Source organism: Saimiri boliviensis, chromosome 5 (assembly GCF_048565385.1).
Source record: "Saimiri boliviensis isolate mSaiBol1 chromosome 5, mSaiBol1.pri, whole genome shotgun sequence".
Classification (NCBI taxonomy): Eukaryota; Metazoa; Chordata; class Mammalia; order Primates; family Cebidae; genus Saimiri; species Saimiri boliviensis.
The window spans coordinates 53,754,797-53,778,016 of NC_133453.1; the positions used below are offsets into that span (position 1 = coordinate 53,754,797).

General features: G+C 41.1%; 1 protein-coding gene across 1 annotated transcript in view; it reads right to left on the minus strand.

The window, feature by feature from the left end:
* Nucleotides 1-22,564, minus strand: part of ITGAV (integrin subunit alpha V) — a 95,403-nt gene extending 72,839 nt beyond the window's left edge. Inside the window, exons 1-2 of the mRNA XM_003944208.4 lie at nt 22,096-22,564; nt 9,780-9,907 (exon numbers count right to left, since the gene is read on the minus strand). Of these exons, the coding sequence (XP_003944257.1) occupies nt 9,780-9,907; nt 22,096-22,280 (313 nt within the window). The 5' untranslated portion in view covers nt 22,281-22,564. The remainder of the gene's footprint in view (nt 1-9,779; nt 9,908-22,095) is intronic.
* Nucleotides 22,565-23,220: the final 656 nt, after the last annotated feature.

The following is a 23,220-nucleotide window of genomic DNA, read 5'->3' on the forward strand; positions in this document are numbered from 1 at the left end:
ATAACCCAGGGGGAAACTTGCCTGAGAGACTCATGTAAAAATTTGTCCGATAAAAGTCCCCCCTTTAAAGAAAATTCATTAGTTTTGGAGAAACCAGAACCCAAAGAGGGCAAGGAGAAAAAGTCAGGGGAAGCTGACTTAATGTCATTCAATAGCAACTCTGGTAAAGAGGAACAGAAACCCGCGGAGAGCGGTGGGTCTGTGTGCTCCTTAGAGGAATTTGCTGAACGTGTAGCCGCAGGCCTTAAACAAAAATTAGCTAACCCAAAATATCGAAAGAGGATTGTATGGCTAGCCAGCAGAGCCAATAATTCAGAGGACGAAGGCATTGATGAGGGTATTGATTGGGACGATCTTGAGGGTGAAGCGGCTCGATACCAAAATTCTGATTTGCCGCCTGCCTCACTTCAGCCACCTCCGTATGTGCCTCAGCCTTCAGCTCCATCTATGGCTTTCCCCGCCATTGATCCTCAAAAAGAAACCCAATCTAAAATAGAATATCTTAAAACTCAAATAAAGCTTGAAACTGAACATCAGGAACTTATTAAGCAATTAGAAAAAATCAAACTAGGAAAGGTAAAAGGGGACGCTTGCTTGCCCGTCGCCCCTCCACCTTGTACCGGAGCCATACCTAGGCAGCGCCCTGTAACCATGGCACCCTCCGGTACTGACCCTTTCATGCCCACTGCTTTTCCAGTCACTGAAATCATGGACCAACAAAATAACGCCTGGCGGCATCATAATGGGTTTGATTTTAAGGTCATAAAAGAGTTAAAAACAGCGGTGGCACAATATGGTGCAACTGCCCCCTATACTACTGCCATTATAGAGTCTGTGGCCGAAAATTGGCTGACCCCCGGGGACTGGCAGACGTTAGCACGAGCCACACTCTCCGGTGGGGATTATTTATTACAGAAGTCAGAATACCATGAGTGTTGCAAAGAGACTGCTCGCCGCAATGCCCAAGCTAATAATAATTGGACTTTTGATATGCTAGCCGGTGAAGGCAATTTTGCCTCCAGTGACATGCAAATGCAATATGATGCTGGCCTGTATGCCCAGATACAGGCCGCGGGTATGAAGGCTTGGCGAAAGCTCCCCACAAAAGGGGATGTCAGTTCCTCTCTAACTACCATAAAACAAGGCCCCGATGAACTTTTCTCCGAGTTCGTTCATCGCCTTCTTACGGCAGCGGGCAGAATTTTCGGCAGTGCTGAAACTGGAACTGACTTTGTTAAACAACTTGCATTTGAAAATGCTAATGCTGCTTGCCAAGCCGCCATACGTCCGTATAAGAAAACGACAGATCTTTCCGGCTACATCCGCCTTTGTTCTGATATAGGCGCTGCCTATCAGCAGGGCTTAGCAATGGCTGCCGCTTAAGGTGCAACTCAGGCTAGACTGTTTAAAAACCCTCAATGATTTTCAAAAATTATTAGACATAAACTGGCTGTTACCTTATCTAAAATTATGCAAAGCTGATCTTAAGCCCCTATACGATATATTGGTAGGAGATCCCAGTCCTACTTCTTTAAGACAACTCACCCCTGAAGCAAAATCAGCTATCAATTTAGTTAACCAAGCTATCAATAACCAAACCATCACCTTTTTCGATATTGACAAACCACTCCAATTCATTATGTCATACCTCATTATCTCCCACAGCTGTGTTCTGGCAAACTGCTCCACTTATGTGGATCCATCTTCCTAATATGCCCACTAAAGTCATTGAACCTTACTACCTTATGGTAGCTAGTCTAATTACCAAAGGAAGAACCCTAGGAAAGGAATATTTCGGACAGGAACCTAACAACATTGTCCAACCTTATACCAAACAGCAGATCCATTGGCTCATGCAAAATACTGAAGCATGGCCCATTGCACTTGCCTCTTATACTGGCAACCTCGATAATCATTATCCTCCCAATAAGCTTCTAGATTTTGCTAACAGACATGATTTCGTTTTTCCTAAAAATACCAGACTTCATCCTCTTCCAAATGGAATTACCATTTTCACTGACGGGTCATCCACAGGGCTTGCAGCCTTTGTTACCCCAAACCAAACTATCAGCTTTCAATCCCAATCTTCATCTGCCCAATTAGCAGAGCTACATGCAGTTATAGCTGCATTTTCCATGTTTCCCAATGATCCTCTCAATATCTATACAGACAGTGCATACATTGCTACCTCTGTCCTAAAGTTAGAAACAGCCCCATTCATAAAACACACCTCAACTGCTGCAAAGCTATTTTCTCAGCTACAAAAGCTATTAATTTCCAGAACACAACCTTTCTACATTGGACATTTACGTGCTCATTTAGGCTTACCTGGTCCATTGGCCTCTGGAAATGCCAAGGCAGACCTAGTCACCCGTGTTTTGTTAGTTCAACTTCCTAACACCCCTCTAGCTCAAGCACAATATTCGCACAACTTTCATCATCTTAATGCTCAATCCTTAAGACTACTCCATCACATAACTAGAGAACAAGCCCGACAAATAGTAAAGTCCTGCACACAATGTGCACCTCACTTACCGGTCCCACATCTTGGAGTTAACCCTCGAGGCCTCCTACCTAATGTCCTTTGGCAAATGGATGTTACCCACATCCCAGAATTTGGAAATCTTAAATACGTTCATGTCTGCATTGATACTTGTAGTGGATATATCTTTGCCACTTCACAAACCGGAGAAGCCACAAAACATGTTATTGCTCATCTTTTAACTGCCTTTGCATCCCTGGGGTGTCCACGTAAAATCAAAACTGACAACGGGCCTGGTTATGTCAGTACAGCCTTCACTCAATTCTGTACTCAGCTAAACATTCAACATGTTACAGGCATCCCGTACAACCCCCAGGGACAAGGCATAGTAGAAAGAGCTCATCTCACCATAAAAACCACTCTAAATAAAATAAAAAAGGGGGAGTGGTACCCCCATAAGGAATCACCAAAAAACCTTTTATCACACTCTTTATTTATTTTAAATTTTTTAACACTGGATCAAGAAGGACACTCCGCTGCTGATCGACACTGGCATTTTGAATCCAAAAGCCATTATGCATTGGTAATATGGAAAGATCCCATGACGGGTGCATGGCATGGCCCGGACCCGGTCCTGATTTGGGGTCGAGGATCGGTGTGCATTTATGCCAAGGAAGCCGATTCGGCCAGGTGGCTTCCCGAGAGACTTGTAAAGCAAGTAAGTATCAAAAAAATCCGAAAAACCAACTCCACCCAGGGACGACATCGAGCCCTGAGGGTCTTCTATCTTTTCCCTTTTTAGGAGTCAACAACATGGTATTATTTATTCTGATTGCTTTCCCTCCTTGTCTTATTGTCTAATCGGTCCTGTTATACTCAGCAAACTCAGGAGTTTCTCAGGATCACAAATTGAGGCCATGAAGATGCAGCCCATTCAGGTCCATTACCACAAGCAGGAGATGGTAGACCTAGAGATGGAGCTTGATACCTTTCCTCTCAGGTCACCCGGCGAGCTGAACCGGTTAGCCAATGACGGGCAACTGAGGAGGATGAGTAAGGACACTCCGCCTAAAATAAGGAGGAAAACGTTTTCCCCTCCCCATGATGAATAAGGAGTCAATGTTCTCTCATGTGGGGTCCTCTGACCTAAGACAGGCACGGTTCCCGCGGGCATAACTACCACTCAGCCTAATTTCTAAATAAAATAAAAAAGGGGGACCTGTGGGAAGCTGTGAGCACAGGCCAAATCCTGGGGCCAAGAGAGCCCAGGTGCCGCTTGTGGAAGGCTCAAGTCCTGATGATTCAGGTCCAGCCCGTGGACGGCACGAGGCGGCACGGGGCTGGTAGCGGCACGAGGCACACCAGGCCGGAATTTTCCAACTGCAAGCTTCCTTTGCCCCGCCTCCCTGCCTGGCCTATTTAAGCTGTGAGCTCAGCAACAATAAACGAGACTTGATCAGACTCCTGTCTTGTCTCCATTTCTCGCGTCTCCTGCCCATCCATCCCCACTCCCTCCCTTTGGGCCCCTGTTGTCGTCCTGCAGGTCGGGACACATGGTGAAACCCCATCTCTACTAAAAATACAAAAAATTAGCTGGGCATGGTGGCGTGTGCCTGTAATCCCAGCTACTCAGGAGGCTGAGGCAGGAGAATTGCCTGCACCCAGGAGGCGGAGGTTGCGGTGAGCCGAGATCGCGCCATTGCACTCCAGCCTGGGTAACAAGAGTGAAACTCCGTCTCAAAAAAAAAAAAAAAAAAAGAAATATCATAAACAGGGACAAAAGATATACATATAGATAAGAATATATGCATTATACATATAAATATATAAATATATGTATCATATATATATATATATCTACGACAACTAAAGGACTTTAGTTATTTCCTTACTATACAAAAACCTCTTATCATACATTTTTGGGTACTAACTTGTGCCAGCACCAGACAACGTTTTAGGCCCTGGAGTTTCAGCAATGTGCAAAGATAAAAAACTGTCCTAGGAGAGAGATCCAAGATGGCTGATCACTAGCAGCTCAGGATTGTAGCTCCCAGTGAAAGCGCAAAGAACGAGAGGACGCCACACCTTCACATGAATTCTTGTTGCTCACGCACCAGGAGATTCCCAGCGGAGGAGCCCCACGGGTCGCCAGTGCGACTCTTGTGACCGACGAGGCGGTTTTGCCGGCGCCTCAGAGCGTCGGTTCTTGGTGCAGAGTCAGAAAAGCGTCATCAATCTTAACGCCGCTGATTTGGTCGGTGCAGTGGGTTGTTCAGATTTCAGCGCTGAGAATCAATAAATTGGACGTCCACTCGGAAACCCAATTACAAAGACGGTAATTATAAAGACCACAGATGGATGAATCTACAACGAAGGGAAGAAAACAGCCAAAAAAAGGCTGAGAATACCCAAGATAAGAATGCCTCTCCCTCAGCAGGGGATCACAGTTCCTCATCAGCAATGAAACAAGGCTTGATGGAGAACCAGTGTGTTCCAATTACAGAAGCAGGCTTCAAAATGTGGATAATAAGAAACTTCTGTGAATTAAAAGAATATGTTCTAACCTCATCCAAAGAAACTAAGAACTTTGAAAAAAGATTTGACGAAATGTTAACAAGAATACACAATTTAGAGAGGAATATAAATGAATTGATGGGAGCTGAAAAACACAATACGAGAACTACATGAAGTATGCACAAGTTTTAACAGCCGAATTGATGAAGCAGAAGAAAGGATATCAGAGGTCGAAGACCAACTCAATGAAATAAAACAAGAAGACAAGATTAGAGAAAAAAGGATAAAAAGGAACGAGCAAAGTCTCCAAGAAATATGGGACTATGTGAAAAGACCTAATCTACGCTTGATAGGTGTACCTGAATGTGACGAAGAGAATGAATCCAAGCTGGAAAATACGCTTCAGGATATTATTCAGGAACATTTTCCCAACCTAGTAAGGCAGGACAATATTCAACTCCAGGTAATACAGAGAACACCACAGAGATATTCCTCAAGAAGAGCAACTCCAAGGCACATAATCGTCAGATTCACCAGGGTTGAAATGAAGGAGAAAATACTAAGGGCAGCCAGAGAGAAAGGTAAGGTTACCCACAAAGGGAAGCCTATCAGACTTACAGCAGATCTCTCAGCAGAAACCCTACAAGCCAGAAGAGAGTGGGGACCAATATTCAACATCCTTAAAGAAAAGAACTTTCAACCCAGAATTTCACATCCAGCCAAACTAAGCTTCACAAGTGAAGGAAAAATGAAGTTTTTTGTGAATAAGCAAGGACTCAGAGATTTCATCACCACCAGGCCTGCTTTACAAGAGCTTCTGAAAGAACCACTACACATAGAAAGGAACAAACAGTATCAGCCTTTCTTAAAAAATACCAAAAAGAGCATCAATATAATGAAGAATTTACATCAACTAATGGGCAAAATAGCTAGCTAATATTAAATGGCAGTATTAAACTCATATATATTATTATTAATTCTAAATTTAAATTGACTAAATCCCCCAATCCAAAGACAGACAGGCAATTTGAATAAAAAACTAAAACCCATCAGTATGCTGCATCCAGACCCATCTCACATTCAAGGATACACAAAGACTCAAAACAAAGGATGGAGAAAGATTTACCAACCAAACAGAGAGCTAAAATAAATAAATAAAAAGCAGAAGTTACAATTAAGCAACAAAGATCAAAAGAAGCAAAGAAGGACATTATATAATGATAAAAGGATCAATGCAACAACAAGAAGAGCTAAAGATCCTCAATATATACGCACCCAATACAGGAATACGCAGACATACAAGACTTATAAAGAGACTTAGACTCCCACACGATAATAGTGGGAGACTTCAACATTAATATTAGACAGATCAATGAGACAGAAAATTAACAATGATATCCAGGACTTGAACTAGATCTGGAACAAGTAAATGTAATTAACATTTATAGAACTCTCCACTTTAAATATACAAAATACACTCTTATCAGTACCACATCATATCAACTTAGAAGTTTAAACGAAATGTTGGTTGGCTCCTTGTTTGTTAGTCTCTTCCCTCATTTTCTTTTATATCTCCATTATTAAGGGCAATTATAGGCATATCCATATTTAGATTGCATTCTAGCCCTGGCAATAAAGCAATCTCTCTCTCTCCCCCTCTTCCTCTTCTTTATTAAAAAAAAAAAAAAAACAAAAACAAAAACAGAAAACACTGTCCTAATGGAATTTACATCCTAATTGATGGGGAGAGAAATTCACTAAAAGCAAATAAATAACATATAACAACGTAAGCACTGCTAGGAAAAACAGAGAAGAGGATGGAAATACAAGGTGAGAAAGGGAGTTGGAATTTTAAATAAGATGGTCAGGGCATCACTGAGAAGATAATATTTGGGCAATCCTCAAAATGATGGTGAAGCAGATACTCAGTGGACATTCAGGAAAAGAATGTGCCAGGCAGGAGACAGCCCAGGCAAGGGTTAGGTAGGAATGTGCCTACTGTTTATGAGGCACAGCACAGAGAATCAAAGGGAGGAAGCAGAGTGAGCTCACGGTTTTAATCCTCTGGTCATTTTGAGCTGGCTCCTGCCCTCTGAAAAAAGCCACAGCTCCGGTCACATGGCTCTCTCCACCTAGTAATCTGTCTTCAGATTCTGGTAACCACTGCCTTCAGGCATAGAGGCCACATTTTAACTAGTGCTGATGTACGATCAATCCCCAGGTACCCTTGCAGTCCTCTGTAAATAGTCAAATACCCCAATTTAAGTGTGCCATCTTGTTCTTGGCAGTGCCCTAATAAAAAAAACTAGGGCAATAGTCCAGGTGGAAGACAATGGTGGCTTGGACCAGAATATTAGCAGTAGACTGATGAGAAGCAGTTAAATTTTGACCTACTGACAGATTCAATGTCAAACATGGCTCCAGATTCTGGCCTAAACACTAAAAGTATGAAATGTCATGAACTGAGATTTATTTTATAAAAATCACAAACTAATAAAAAATATGCACAAATATACTAAAAAGTAGCTCACAGGAAAAGGGCTACTGATGGCTTACAAACAAATGTAAAGACATACTCAGTCTTAGTGTTAACTAAATAAATGAAAATTAACATAACAGATACTATTTCCTCCTATAAAATTGACAAAGATTTAAAAAATATGGTAACAAATGAGGTTGACATGGGTTTTAAAAAACACAATTGGAGAGGTAAACTTCTGTGAGGGAAAATTTATAATACCTAACAAAACTTTAAATATACAAATCCCTCTTATCATACAGATATATTCACATATTTGTACAAATACTTGTACATAACATTTTCACTACAGCAGTGTTCATAATAACAAAAGATTGGAAATAACTAAAGTATCCACTAGTAGAAAGCAAATTTAAGCATATTACATACGTATATACAATAGAATAGCATCAGTGATTTACAAAAAAATGAGATCTTTCCAATAAGGAAAGATCTACAAGAGATTTCTGTTGTTACAACAGTGCAAGGAGGCATCAGATTTTTGAGTTGCCTTTTTTTCAAGGATGCATACATATATAGAACTAAGAAAATTCTAAAATTGTTAAGAGTGATTGATTGCCTCAGACTGGGCATGGTGGGCCACACCTGTAGTCCTAGCACTTTGGGAGGCTGAGGCAGACAGATTGCTTGAGTCCAGATGTTTCAAGACCAGCCTGGGCAATGTGGCAAAATCCCGTCTCTAGATTAAAAAGTTAATAAAAAAAATAAAAACTAGCCAGGCTGGTGGCACACATCTGTAGTCCCAGCTCCTCCTGCGGCTGAGGTGGGAAGATCACTTGAGCCTGGGAGGTGGAGGCTGCAGTGAGCCATGATCACACCACTGCACTCCAGCCTGAGTGATAGAGTGAGAGCCTATCTCAAAAAAAAAAGGAGTGATTGCCTCTAAGAAGACTGATGTGGGTGAATTATATTTTTCACTATATACCCTTTGAGACTTTTAAAAATTTGTTTCACCATGTGCGTATATTATTTTCAATAAGCAAAAAATTACCTAAAGCAATAAATTATCTTGCAATACACAAAAACCTACGGTGTTAAGTATAGAAACATCTGAACAGTTTGACCTATCAAAATCTAAATTGTGGTTTCATCTTATTAGTACTCACATTTTATTAGACAATAAATGTCCTAGAACTGTCATAATCTGAATCACAGGTGTTTCTCCATTTATGGTAAAAATATGGAAAAATACAACAGAGTTTAATGTAGATGATTTCAAATGGGGGAAAAAAAAACCAACCCCTGAAAACGTGCATGTGATCTGGTTCACATTAACAGCTGGCTTAATGACTAACAATCATTTTGGCACTGATCACAATGTCAAATGGAACAGTCCACATCATAATTCCTATTTCACTGATATATTTTCCAGAATCAATATACTTTAGTACCAGCAGGAAATAACAATATGGGAAAAAGAATTAATTTTGTGCAGGTTTATCTTAAAGCACTCTGTCAAAGCCCGCAAATCAGAATCATTAAAAAATTATGTAAGACTACTGTACTAGAAGAATGTCACACTATTTCCTTAATGATTCTCTCAGATTTCACAAATATATATGAACATACCAATATAAATGTATACAGAATTATGTATATTTATTTCACTGGTAAAGATGTAAAACTTATTTATCATCTTCCTCATGCTATTTTTCTCCTTGCTACCATAATCCTGACACTGAAATTTGTCTCTAAGATAAAATTCTCCTGTTATCAGAACCATAACACACAATTTTCCCAACAAAGTCTGGATAAGTGTTGTTTACATCACCTAAGTCTACTTGAATGTGAAAAATTCTTCAACTGCTTTTTATAGCACAACCCAAGGCCTGGATATATTCATGATCAGAGATTTGATCTTCTACAATAATCAGTGAGTCATGCTTCAATTTGGTTGACAGAGAGGCAGCAAAAACCCTTTCTGTGCCTATGATCCTCCTCTTCTCAGAAAGGTACAAAAACATCTTAATAGATTTACCCCAAATTTCTTCAGGTTGATACTATCAGTTTATGGCAGAAGATATCTGAACCAATGGAAAAACAATGTACTTTTAATACTTTCATCTACCACAAAAACTGTAGGAAAAAATCATAGAATAAATTGTTTGTCTTTATATAATTTTCCCTGTGGATCTGAGGTGCTTATATATATTACCATATTAAATGGTTACATTTAAACTAAACCAGTTGCTCCAAAAAAATCAAATGAAATCAATGAAAAGAAAACTGTGCATTAATATTTACCTGTTGCATCAAATTCAATTGGCTGGCACCGGCTAGAAGCCCAGTCACATTTGAGGACTTGCCCTCCTTCTACAATCCCAGGCTGGGTAGTGTTTGCCTTGGGAGCTCCCACGAGAAGAAACATTCGGCTAAAATACAAAAGAGGTAGACAAAACTTGAAATGAAACAAAGCATAAGCAATATCATCTGATTTATGAGGAGCAATCATTCTCTTGATACTATCCACAAAGATTTTAAAGAACCACTCACTATTCATTGAGGGCACACTCTTCATTATTCATTTGGTACTGTCTTGCATGTATACACTACTTGATATAGTTTACTTTTCCTGATAACTTTTTAAGGCAATTTCAGGGTTACATCCAATTAGGAATTTATGCAGGTCAATCATACACTCTAAATATGTATAGTTTATTGTATGTCACATTTTTTTTCCTTGAAATGGAGTCTTGCTCTGTCACCCAGGCTAGAGTGCAGTGGCATGATCTCAGCTCCCTGCAACCTCTGCCTCCCAGGTTCAAGCAATTCTCCTTCCTCAGGCTGGGGTTACAGGCATGTGTCACCATGCCCAGCTAATGTTTTTGTATTTTTAGTAGAGACGGGCTTTCACCATATTGGCCAGGCTGGTCTCAAACTCCTGACCCTGTGATCTGCCCACCTCAGCCTCCCAAAGTGCTGGGATTACAAGCGTGAGCCACCATGCCTGGCCTGAATGTCACATATCTTAATAAAGCTGTTAAAAATAATACATGTTGCCTAGACTCAAGAAAGTTTTGTTTTGCGGTGTGTGTGTGTGTGAAATGCTATGCATTTTCTATACCCTGAATGTTGAACAAAAAATACAAATATATTCTAAATAAATTATTCCGAAGTATGATAATTATAAATATTATGCTTTATCCATTTAGAAAAATTATCTTGTATTAGATCTGGTACTGTAATTTTTATTTTATTCTATTTTCTTTTTTTAAGAGACAGGGTCTTGCTCTGTCACCCAGGCTGGAGTGCAGTGGCACAATCATAACTCACTGCAACCTCCAACTCCCGACTCAGGCAATCATCCTGGCGCATCTTCCTGAGCAGGGAGAACTACAGGCATATGCCGCCATGCTCAGCTAACTTTTATTTTTTATAGGGGTGGGGTCTCACTACATTGCAAGGCTTAATTTTTTTTAATAGGTGACTATTTAATAATAAATTTATTACAAGATTAATCTAATCAATTCTTGGTCAAAGATTAGGACTACTATTCAATTTCCTTGTCATCAAAATAAACCGAAGACACAATAATCAGAAGTAAAATTTTTAAATATAAAGATTCATTCAAAAAGAGATATGAATTTAATGTTTCCTCTATGTAAGGCAAAGTCCTGACTACTAAGAGATACCAGTATGAGTAAAACAACCATGGTTCCTGCTTTTTTTGTTTTTTGAGACAGAGTCTTGCTCTTGTCACCGAGACTAGAATACAATGGCATGATCTCAGTTCACTGCAACCCCCACCTCCTGAGTTCAAGCAATTCTCCTGCCTCAGTCTCCCGAGTAGCTGGGATTTCAGGCACCCACCACCGTGCCTAATTTTTGTATTTTTAGTAGAGACAAGGTTTCACCATGTTTCCCAGGCTGGTCTTGAACTCCCAACCTGAGGTGATCCGCCCGCCTTGGCCTCCCAAAGTGCTGGGATTACAGATGTGAGCCCTTGAGCCCAGCTGGTTCCTACTCTTAATGGAGGAATTTAACTTATGTTCCCTTAGAAGCAAGAAACTAGCCAAGAAATAAATAAAATGACTATTACAAGTTCTACCAAGTAAGCAAACAATTCGCTTTCAAGAGACATTTTTGAAAATTGGGAGAGGAGACTTTCTTCAGATAGAGCAGTTATCACTAAGGATGAGAGGGGGAAGATTTCCTCCAAGTAAAGGGAAGTCTCTCTATGGAAATGATTTTCAAAGAATGGGGAGGAAAGTCCTCTTTTAGATAAAGTAGATAGAAAAGTTATTAAGGAACTCACCAGAACATTAAGATGTACAGGATCAGAAGGAGGGTGTCTAGGAGTGTTTGTGGGGAATGGAGGGAGTGAGGGGTGGGGATGAGAAAAGTGGAATGAGGAGAGAGAGGGAATACCCGAGGCAGAGGTAGAAAGACTGTGGGAAGAAAGCATTTTGTCTTCAGAAGCTATGAAAAAAGAGGTATGGCTGCTGGAGAGGGCAAGCCGGGAGTGGCACAAGATTAGGTCAGGGAGCTTAGCAACAGCTAAGTCAAACAGGGCCTTCTGGCCATGGTTAAACTTAGCATTTTATCCCAAGGTTCATGTGAAGTCATTGAGTTTTTTACAGAGAAGAATGAAATCATCTAGTAAAGAAATCTAAATTGTATGCCTTACGGGGCAAGCATTAAGGGAGAGTGAGACAAAAACGGAACAAGGAAGCAAAGGACTGGCAGCAGCTCCGGGAGCAGGTAAGCATGACCTGCAGCAGGAGGGTGGGTGGAGAAAGAGACAGGTGACAGATGGAAAAAACATCTGGAGTAGAACAGCAATAGCTGGAGGCCTGACGATGAGAGCAAAGACATTCAAGAATGCCACCTGGGTTTCCTTCTTGAGTGCACTGATGGGAGAAAAGCCCAGAGAGGAGAGAAGCAGAAGGCAGATGAAGTACTTACAGGAGTTCAAGACTAGCCTGGGCAACATAGTAAGAACCCCATCTCTACAAAGAATGAAATAATTCACTGGGTATCCTGGCATGAGCCTGTGGTCCCAATTCTGTGGGTGGCGCTAGAATGCTGAGACAGGAGGACGGCTTAAGCCCAGGAAGTTGAGGCTGCAGTGAGCTGTGATTACAAGTGCTACAAAGGAAGCAAACAGCCTGGGTAAAAGAGCGAGTCCCTGTCTCAAGAAATAAAATAAGTATTTACAGATAAACCATGAATTCAATTATTAATATGTTTATTTGTGATATCTGTGAGACATCCAATTGCAGTCTGAAGCCCTGCCTGAGGGACAGGATGCTGCATCAGAACACAGATGGGGAAGTTCAGCCAGGGGAAGCTTCAGAGGAAGAGAGGCAATGGGTGAGTTCTCAGGGACAACAACATTTAGGAGTCAAGAATAGAAGTAAGATAAAGTAAAAAAGATAAAGTAAAAAAAAAGTCTTTCTTTTCAAGAAACTGACTGAAATTATAGGAGGAAATAAAAGAGGATACAGGTAGACAAAGACAGCCCTAAAATGCTATCACCATAATCTTTTCATTTCATTAAATACTAAGTCACTTAAATTATTCTGGCAAAGGAAACATTTACAACTGCTTTTCACCTTTTTGTGAAAATAGAGGGAATCTACATCTTAAACATATAATGTGTTCATTTGAAATTTTAAAATCAATTTCTTATTCTGGGTAGTAGCTGCCAAATCTCATCTACACTAGACAAAAGCTGGCTGCACGAATTGCAGGGTTACAAGGAATCCTGCTTTCTGACACTTACGTTAAAGTCCACAAATTCAAAATAAAGATGTAACTCCCAACCAAACCACGCCCAGTTTAATAGAGCTTTATGCAGTCATGTTTGGCATCAGTAAAACACCAATGTTGGGTCTCATCACAGCAAAATCATTTTGGGATAGAAAATGAACTTAGTTTTCATTCAGCAAAAATCTTTCATAAGATAATAAAGTTTGGTCACAGTGCCTCACACCTATAATCCCAACATTTTGGGCAGCTAGGACGGGTGGATTACCTGAGCTCAGGAGTTCGAGACCAACATAGTAAAACCCCATCTCTACTAAAAATATAAAAAATTAGCTAGGTGTGATGGCATGCGCCTATAATCCCAGCTACTCAGGAGGCTGAGGCAGGACAATCACTGGAACCTGGGAGGCAGAGGTTGCAGTGATGCCATGAGCCAAGATTGCGCTACTGCACTCCAGTTTGGCAACAGAGCAAAACTGTCTGAAAACACACACACACACACACACACACACACACACACAAACACACACACACACACACAGCCTATGAGTAAGAGAATCTACACCTCCCAGGACTAAGAGAACAGCTAGTCATCAAAACCTCATTGGTTCTTTTTCTAGAGCAGAGTTGGTTAACACAGTGAAACTGTGTGTGTATAAATTATAATATGTAAACTTATTACATATAAAAGCTTTTTCCTTTCAACAGGTCTAAAATTTTACCCACAAAAATCACACAACTACCCCTTTTCATTAGAATTAAATGATTTTTGAGTGACTACTAGAGCAAAAGAAGAGGTAAGTTTGCTTTTCAGGGTCAGTATCTTGAGTACTGCTTGCCTGGGTCACTGCCACAGGAGTCCTAAGGAGAGTAATACAAGCACATGTATGTACGCATTCTTGGCATTGTGGATAATACCAGGTTCTAGGTCAGGATAGGAGAACTGGTTTGCAGATTTTGCCTGGAAACTTTCAAGCAAAAATCATTGCTGGGTTGTCTTCAAATAGTCCCTTACAGCAGCAGTCCCCAACCTTTTCTTCCACAGACACAGAGGGGGATGCTTTTGGGATGAAACTGTCCAACTCAGATCATCAGGCATTAGTTAGATTCTCATAAGAAGCATGTGCCCTGGGTCCCTTGCATGCACAGTTCACAGTAGGGTTCACACTAATAGAGTTTGCTCCTATGAGAATGGAATGCCACCGCTGACCTCACAGGAGGCAGAGCTCAGATGGTAATGCTCACTCTCCTGCTGCTCACTTCCTGCTGCGCAGCATTATCCCAAACAGGCAACGGACCCATACTGGTCCATGGCCCAAGGGTTGGGGACCCCCGTCTTACAATACCTTTTATGGTTTTTGGTCAAAACTATTCTGCCACCTTATGGTAAATTGCTTCTCTGAATGCAGGATACTCCAATTCATCTTTGTACCTGCCACATAATAAGAACTCAAGAGAAGTCTAAATGGACAGTAGAGTATCAAAGTAAATTCAATAGCTATGTCTCAATTTTAAAGTAGCCATATATAAATAAGTCATTTCCACTCTGTCTTAACCCCTCAAAAATGCAGAAAGCATCCTCTGTTAAACATCCAATTATTTCAATTATCCTTAAAACAATTCCCTTATGTAACATCTCTACTTAAATTTTGGGTTTCAGATACTTTCTTTACTTGGCACTATACGAGAGCGAGAGAGCTGGAAAGTTATTAGGGGATGGCCATTTAACAAAGAGAAAAAGAGTCCAGTAGGAGAGTTCTCTGAATTAAAATAGCATTCTATAGGCAGCACATAGCTTGAGTCCCTTGGATAAGACCAGGAACAAGTCTGTTGCTTTTCATCGGGCTATGTGCACATTATAGGCATGAAATGATAGTAATCAGGTATACAAATATGAATGTTCATTAAGTTTTCCTAAGCATACCTCCAGGTGCAGACTTGCATACTGGTGAAATGCCACAGAAATGGCAGAATAACATAAAAGGAATATGTCAGTATCTACATGCTAAATTTGTGAGCGTAAAAAAAGGTGAGGAGTGAAGTTTTTAATCCAAAATGCCATCTTCATATTAAAGTCATCATTAAGATATTTAAGTTTTTAAAGCAGAACAATGAAGAGATGGAGAAAGTAAAATGACCTTAGACATAGGTTAAAGTCTTAAGACGATGTACAGTAAAAAACAAATATTTGCAAAATAAACTGGGTACACGGTGATAAAAGATGCTATATTTTAGAAATTAAGGAATAAAAAGCAACACAGGCCAGGCATGGTGGCTCATGCCTGTAATCCTAGCATTTTGGGAGGCCAAGGCATCACTTGAGGTCAGGAGTTCGAGACCAGCCTGGCCAACATGGTGAAACCCCGTCTCTATTAAAAATATAAAAATTAGCTGGAAATTGCTTGAATCCCAGAGATGGAGGTTGCAGTGAGCCAAGACCGTGCCACTGCACTCCAACCTGGGCAACAGGGTGGGACTCTGTCTCAGAAAAAAAAAAAAAAAAAAAAAAGCAACACATACTACAGAAAACAAATTTAGTAAAATGCCCTATAAAAATAATTGTTACTTGAAGTTCATCTAAGAATGTAAAATGAACATGTACAACAGCTTAATTAGGGGAAGAGAACTGACAGACCAGAAAAAAAGTGTTTGATCTAAGCAGCACTGTCTAACAGAAACAGTTTGGAACTGAAAGTTGCAAACACTGCAAATCAATTGAGGGAGTCACTTCGTATCTCTGTTCCCTTTTCTATTGAATGGAAATAGCAATGCCCACTGTAATTACCTTAAAAAGAAACTGCCCAGGAGCAGTGGCTCAGGCCTGTAATCCCAGCACTTTGGGAGGCCAAGGCAGGCGGATTGCCTGAGTTCAGGAGTTCGAGTCCAGCCTGGGCAACACAGTGAAACCCCATGTCTACTAAAATACAAAAAATTAGCCAGGCATGGCAGTGTGCACCTGTAGTCCCAGCTACTTGGGAGGCTGAGGCAGGAGAACTGCTTGAACCCAGGAGGTGGAGGTTGCAGTGAGCTGAGATTGCACCACCACACTCCAGCCTGGGCAACAGAGTGAGACTCTGTCTCCAAAACAAAAAAACAAAAACAAAATTTTTCTGAAGGTGATAATAAACACAAACTTAGAAAATCTGGAAACACCACAAAAATACAAGGTGATATATTTAATCATCATATTGGTCCTAAAAACAATTGATGCCATTAATAAGCTATTCTCTAAAAGAGCAGAAAATGTAAAACTTAAATTCTGTCTTTAAAAGGGCTTTTCTTTCCTCAGTTTTTTCAAAGGGCCATTAACAGTCAACTGATTAACTGAAATGAAGGAGATAAAGAGGAAGAAGAGTAGAAAAGTTGGCTCAAACATTTCTTGTCAATGGTGGAGAGGTGGGAAGAATACACAGGGTTAGGTAAGGCTGACAAGAGTTTTCACTGATTAGCAGTGTAACTCTGAAGTTGAGTGACTTAATTTCCTATGCCTGCAACTCTCTCCTGATAGACTCCATTTCCTTCCAAAAAGTATGCCCAACAACATTATCAGAATCCCTATCCTATTTTTTTTTTTTCTAATGACTGGAAATGCTGCCGTTAAATAACTCTCTGGGACTTCAAAATTAAGGTTTACATCCATGCCAAGAAGTGCTAAAATATAAAGGATTGAGTTTGGAAGAGGGGACAGAAAGATGGACAGGAAGGAGGAAAAGAGATGGAAGAAAGGAAAGAGAGAGAAGGACAAGAGACAGGAAAGGAGAAAAGAGACAGAGACAGGGAGGGAGAGGCATCAGAGGAGGAAGTGAGAGAAAGACAGAAAAGGGGCTCAACGAAACCAATCAGGAGGATGCCCCTGGGATGCACTCCCTATCCAAAGTGTACTTGAAGATCAGTTGACTCAGGGAATGTGACCTTGACAACCAAGGAGGGGCAACCTGCCAAACAATGACAAGCCCATTTTTCAAACCCTCCAAATAAACTAAGTTGTTTGGCTGCGTTCAGCACTGACCTTTCTAAGATAAATTATGTTTAATATATTTAGCTGACTCTGAGTTGACCAATGAGCCTTCACCAAAAGGAACTTGTGAAGAGCTATCATACATGTATACAGAAATAAATGTGTATGAAATAGTACTGAATGTTATTTCAAGCCTACGATTTCAGTTTCAGATTTACTTTTCATTTAAAAAAAAAATGCTTCTTTGAATCAAAAGAAAAATATATACATGCCAGTTAACGACTGCAGGATATAAAGCAGAAGCAGTAACTACAATTTTCGTATATTTTCCCTTGTCTTTCGTAATGCTCTATAAAACACTCTATGTCCTTAATTAGAAGTAATCAATATAGGATTTGCTTTCTAAATAATTAAATTATAGACAATTTTCTGTCCCCTAATATATATGTATCATATTTATGATGAGAAAAATCAACCAGTGTAACCAGAACTACTCTAAAGTTTATAAAAATGAGCTGGCATCATTTTGTAAAGTGTTGTGAAAACAGTTAAAACGGTAAGAGGAGAAATGGAACATGAAGTTTTAAAAATACACACAGGTTGGGGCAGATTGCAAGTGACCTTAATCCACGGTAAGCAGTTTGGACCTTCTCTCTGGCAATGGAAGCATTGTTATGAAAATTTTTACAACAGAATACCAGGATGAAAAGGGGTGTTACAGAAAGATAAAACACATAGAAGCAGATAAGATGTTTTGCAGGTTTAAGAGCCAAATGATGGGCAAAGCGATGGGGGAGGCCCTGAGTCCACTGACTATGCTTGTTATACCTATACTGAAATGAAGAGTAGAAAGCAGACATGGAATCAAGAAAACCTTAAAACGGAAGAATTTCTAGGATCTTCTGCCTGCTGACTAATCACTGACTGATATCAAAGTGGCGAAGTAGGAGAGACACAGAAAAACAGAAAATGAGAGGATGAAAATGAAATTATTTCCAAGGTAACAGAGAAAAGGATGCCTCCATTAATAGAAACAGAGGTGCAACTGACATATTTTGGTGAAGAGTTCATTTTCAGTCAAATTGAATTAAGACAGGCTAGTCAACGAGAAATGATTCACAGGCTAGGCCACTAGAATATCAAGTCAGCGATCTACTTTTAGGTTTAAGATACAGCCAGGGCAGGAGTTTTATTTAAAAGACTTTCTAGGTATTGCAAACATGAAGTTAGGAATGAGAGCCATTGAAGGACCTTCTGCTTCTAAGGCACACACCTCTACAAGCTGTCAACTGTAAGATAAGGCTCCATTAGTGTTTAATGGCGGTGGGGGAGGAAAGAATCCAGTGCTATTCATTTTAGCATTATTTTAAAATAAAGAAATACATAAAATGAGAACTGTATAACATATACTTGAAGAATTTTAAAAGTTATTTTCTTCAAAATTTCAATATTTGAATTAAAAAAAGGATTTCACACCCTGTCTTCTGATCCCTCCCTTCCTTACCCTCTACTCACACCAACCTACTCAAATAACTAGACTGCAAACTCTTCCACCTCTATTTCCTCATCTGTAAGAATTAGTATGTCTGCTTCACCTTACTGGCCCTGATGGTTTGGGCTATAGAATGAAACGAGATATAAGTGCTTAGCAAATTATAAAATATGTTTACTAACATAAGATGTCATTATAATTAAACCTGGGATGCAATTTTTAATTTTTCCAATTAGTCTCCACAAAAAAAGGATGACTTTAATTACTGGCCTGCATCCAACCTTTAAATTTTATGTAAGTGTTACAACATAGCATAAATAAATGCTTACAGAAAAAAAGAATGTGAATGTTTTATTTTTCATAATTTTGAAAATCACTATTTTTGTGAATTTTGACTTCAAACCTGACTCATTTCTGGAGCGATTTTTTCAGGGGCCACCTTAACATTTTACTTAGAACTTTATTTGTCCTTCTTCTTCATAAATATTAATTTTTACAACAAAACTATGAAGATAAATCAATAAGAATTTTCTATAAAGAAAAAAATGGTCACAAAATAATTCTACAGCTTCCTCAAGGTACGTGGACACCGAAACTGGAAAAGGCAACAGAAGTAGATGTCGTAACCACTGCCTCCTCAAGAATCTTCTCCCCTTAGAAGAAAGGCACTCTTTGCATGCCTGTAGTCCCAGCTACTGGAAAGGCTGAGGCAGGAGAATTGCTTGAACAGGAGGCAGAGGTTACGGTGAGCCGAGATCGCACCATTACACTCCAGCCCGGGTAACAAGAGCGAAACTCCATCTCAAAAAAAAAAAAAAAAAAAAAAAAAAGAAAGGTGCCCTTTAATTGACAAATACTTTTTCATTATGTGGCTCTTTTTCTTTTGGAAGTTTAACACCAAATAACACCAGATAACACCAAATAACAATAAATTCATATTGGAAATGGCATCCCATGTACCTTGGATTCCAATGCTTGTTAAATATAAAGTGCCCTTTTAGAAAATTCAGCATAATTTTACATAAATCTTTGTTAAATCTGAAAAGCTCAGTAGGTAAAAACCTTTGTTTATATATTTTAAAAACAAACAAACAAACAAAACTCAAGTTTGGTTTCCATTGTTTAAGTTACCTATACCTAGAGCTCTCTAGTCTATCAGTAACAAAGTTGCTGATGAATATTTCAAAATATGATATGAAATCAAATCCAAGTTCAATTTTACCTTACCACTAAAGGTCTATGAGTGAAGTCATGTAAACCTCTGAGGTCATAACATATTCACTGATTGTAATGACTGTATTGTAATGGCCAAAGATTAGTCACCCTGGCTTGTAATCAGCAATAACAAATATGAATAGTTCAACATTACTGCATTTTCCATTAAGAAAAACCACTTAAAGTTTATCAGCTTCTCGTCTATCTTACACTAAGCTCAGAGCATTGCTGAAGAATTAACAGTAACATTTGTAAAACACTGCATCAACTTTAAAGTTTTTTGTTGTTTTGTGTTTCTGTTTTTGTTTTTGTTTCTGAGACAGAGTTCTCTCTCTGTCACGCAGGCCAGTGTGTAGTGGCACAATCTCCACTCACTGCAACCTCCACCTTCCAAGCAATCCCCCCGATCTCAGCCTCCAGAAGAGCTGGGATTAGGATAGGTGTGCACCACCACACTCAACTAATTTTTGTATTTCTTTGTAGTGATGGGATTTCACCGTGTTGCCCAGATTGGTCTCAAACTCCTGAGCTCAGGCAATCCGCCCGCCCTGGCCTCCCAAAGAGCTGGGATTACAGGCGTGAGCCACCGCATCTCCTAAAGTATTTAAATAGCTGCTAATCTTTGACAAAAGACATACATTTTCAAAATCATTAGAATTTCTGTACAAATTAAATCTAAAATTGAACCCTTCGGAGCAACTAAAATGTTCTGTATCATAGAGGTATACACTTGAAAGAATCTGGAAACAAAAATGTTTAAAGATAATGTTTGGTATTCACCCCTGTGGTTTAAAACAGTAACAAATAAAAAGGTAACGCTGACTAAAATGACTAAATGGAATGTGAAATTGGTAAATGTTGCCAAAGTTAATGATTATTTTTATCATTTTGGAAAATCTATGCCCGAGGTCTCATAGAAAGTACTCTAACTGCTGACAAATAAAAACGAAGGTTGCTACATAAAATAATGTCTCCACTAACAAAGTTTCCATTCACTGCATCCAATCTATGCGTTGCTGCAAAGGTTGTTACCAAAATGAATGATACGCGACAACATTCAGAAAAACACTAAGGCTAAATTCTGCTGTTCTAACAGTCACAGAAAAAAGAGACCATCTTCAAATTAGGCATGTCTGTAGTGGAAAATGATCCTATCCAAGTACTAACCGTCAAGATTACCCTCCACCTCACCCCGAAGGGATATCTTACACAGCAAATATGGAAACAAAAATATGTTGTTACAATATTTAAGCATTTAGATGCCACCCTAAGAACAGTTTCTCTTTTGAAAACAAGATTTAAACATCATAAAACAACCAGTGAACACTCATTAGAACAGTATTCCTTACGCTAATATGGGGGTGGAATGGTGAGAATGACGTCAGCATTCAGTAAAGTCGGAGACTTAGTGACAATAATGATAATAACTGCCACAAATCTGACGGTCCCTGCAACGCGGAACGCTGGCAACTTGAAAACATAACTGAATTATTAAATGCTGCAGTATTCTAATGACCTGCAGTGAGTGAAAACTCAGCAAACACCCTTGTACCTTCTGAACAATGACCTAAATAGTGAATCACTATAAAAAGAACAGATGACACATTCAATTCGTCTGTTCAATCTCAAATGTGCAAATGTCTGACAGTCCCAGAGATAAGACACAATGAATTCCGTGGGGCAATATGGTCATTTTAAGTCATCAGCATGTCTGCAAAAGGAGTGAGAAGAAACAAAATCAGGCAGAGGCAGAAAGAGTGGGGGAGGGCTTGCTGAGGGAGAATGAAAAGGACCGGCGTTAAGTCTGTAAAGCAGAAAAAGGCTACCAAGAGCCTCACTGCAAATCCTCGACAATGGCACAGCGGGCGGGGAGTCCCGCAAGACCAGCCTTTGTTGATTTCCCACTTTCCCTGAATTTTGAGCACAGGTCTGCTTTAAAGCTCTCCCGCTGCCCCTAACCAATGTTAAGAGGCGAGGAGTGGGGTGTAACTGGGTGATGGGTACCAAGGGGAGTTAATCTTCCCAAATATTTCCTCCACCCAGGACATAAACCACTCTGAGGGGGTAGGATGGGTAGGACAGACAGACCCCGGGATCTCTCGGAAATCAATCCCAGGGGAGAAACGCCGGGTAGGTGCACGCGGTGGGGGAGGGGGCCGGCTCCGGCTCCAAGTGCGGCCACTTACGAAGACGCGCTGGGCGCGAAGAAATCCACCGCGAAGCCGAAGTAGCTTCCCTCGGGGCCGGAGTACTCGGCAGGACTGTCCACATCCAGGTTGAAGGCGCGGCACAGAGGTAGCAGGAGTCCCGAGAGGAGAAGCAGGAGGCCGCGGGGACCGAGGCGCAGCCGTGGCCGCGGCGGAGAAGCCATCGCCGAAGTGCGCGCGGGACGCCCAGCCCGGAGCGGCGGACACCTCCCCGCGCCCCACCGAGGCGCCCGGTGCCCGCGGCCCGCCGCCTGCGCGCGCCCAAACTTGCCAGCAGCTCTCTTCTCGGCGAGTCCGGGACCGCGCCGGGGGAGGCAGGAGGGCTGAGCCTCCGAGCGACCGCCAGGGAAGAGGGGCGCAGAGCGCACGGGGCGGGGACAGCAGCGCAGGCGGCCCCTCGCTTCCCTCCCGCTCCGCCGCCCCACGCAGCGTCCGAGGCTGGGAACTGCCGAGGGAGCGCCGCACCTCGGGCCTGGGAGCCGCGGCGGCACTGGGAGGAGACCGGGAGGAGGAGGAGCCGCCCGGGGGGCGGTGCCGCGGAGCTGGAGGAGGAAGCTGGGGAGCAGAGGCGCCCTTCCACCCGAGGGAGGCCAGCGCACTTCCGTGCGTGCAGTCCCCGCCTGTCCCGAGGCCCGGGAGCTTGTGCGGAGGCTCCCAGCCCCTGAGCCTGGGTCAGCGGCTCCGCTTCTGGACGAAGGCCTCAGACTGGGAACCGGGGCGGGGGAGGGGAGCCACGATCCAGCGTCCCAATCCAGCCGCGTCCACGGGAGTAGTTAGGGCCGCCCACGTGCCCTTGTCCCGCCGGGAACTTCCGTGCGACTTTTGTTTAAAAATGAGGAAAGCTTTTTATCCGCTTCTCGTGTTTCTGCTACTTAGCCTGGCAGGCTCTCACGAACGCAACTCTAATCAGTGGTTAATTACACTCCACCCCACACACAAACACTGAACTTAATTACAAATTTCCAGAATGGCAGCATAGCCTCTTGTAAATGAGATGTGTAAAGCTTAATAACTTTAGTAGTCAAAGAAAGGATTGGTAGGGCGAAGAATGGGCAATGATGGTTTAAAATCAAGTCAGAATAACCGAAGCCTTATTCCCAGTTT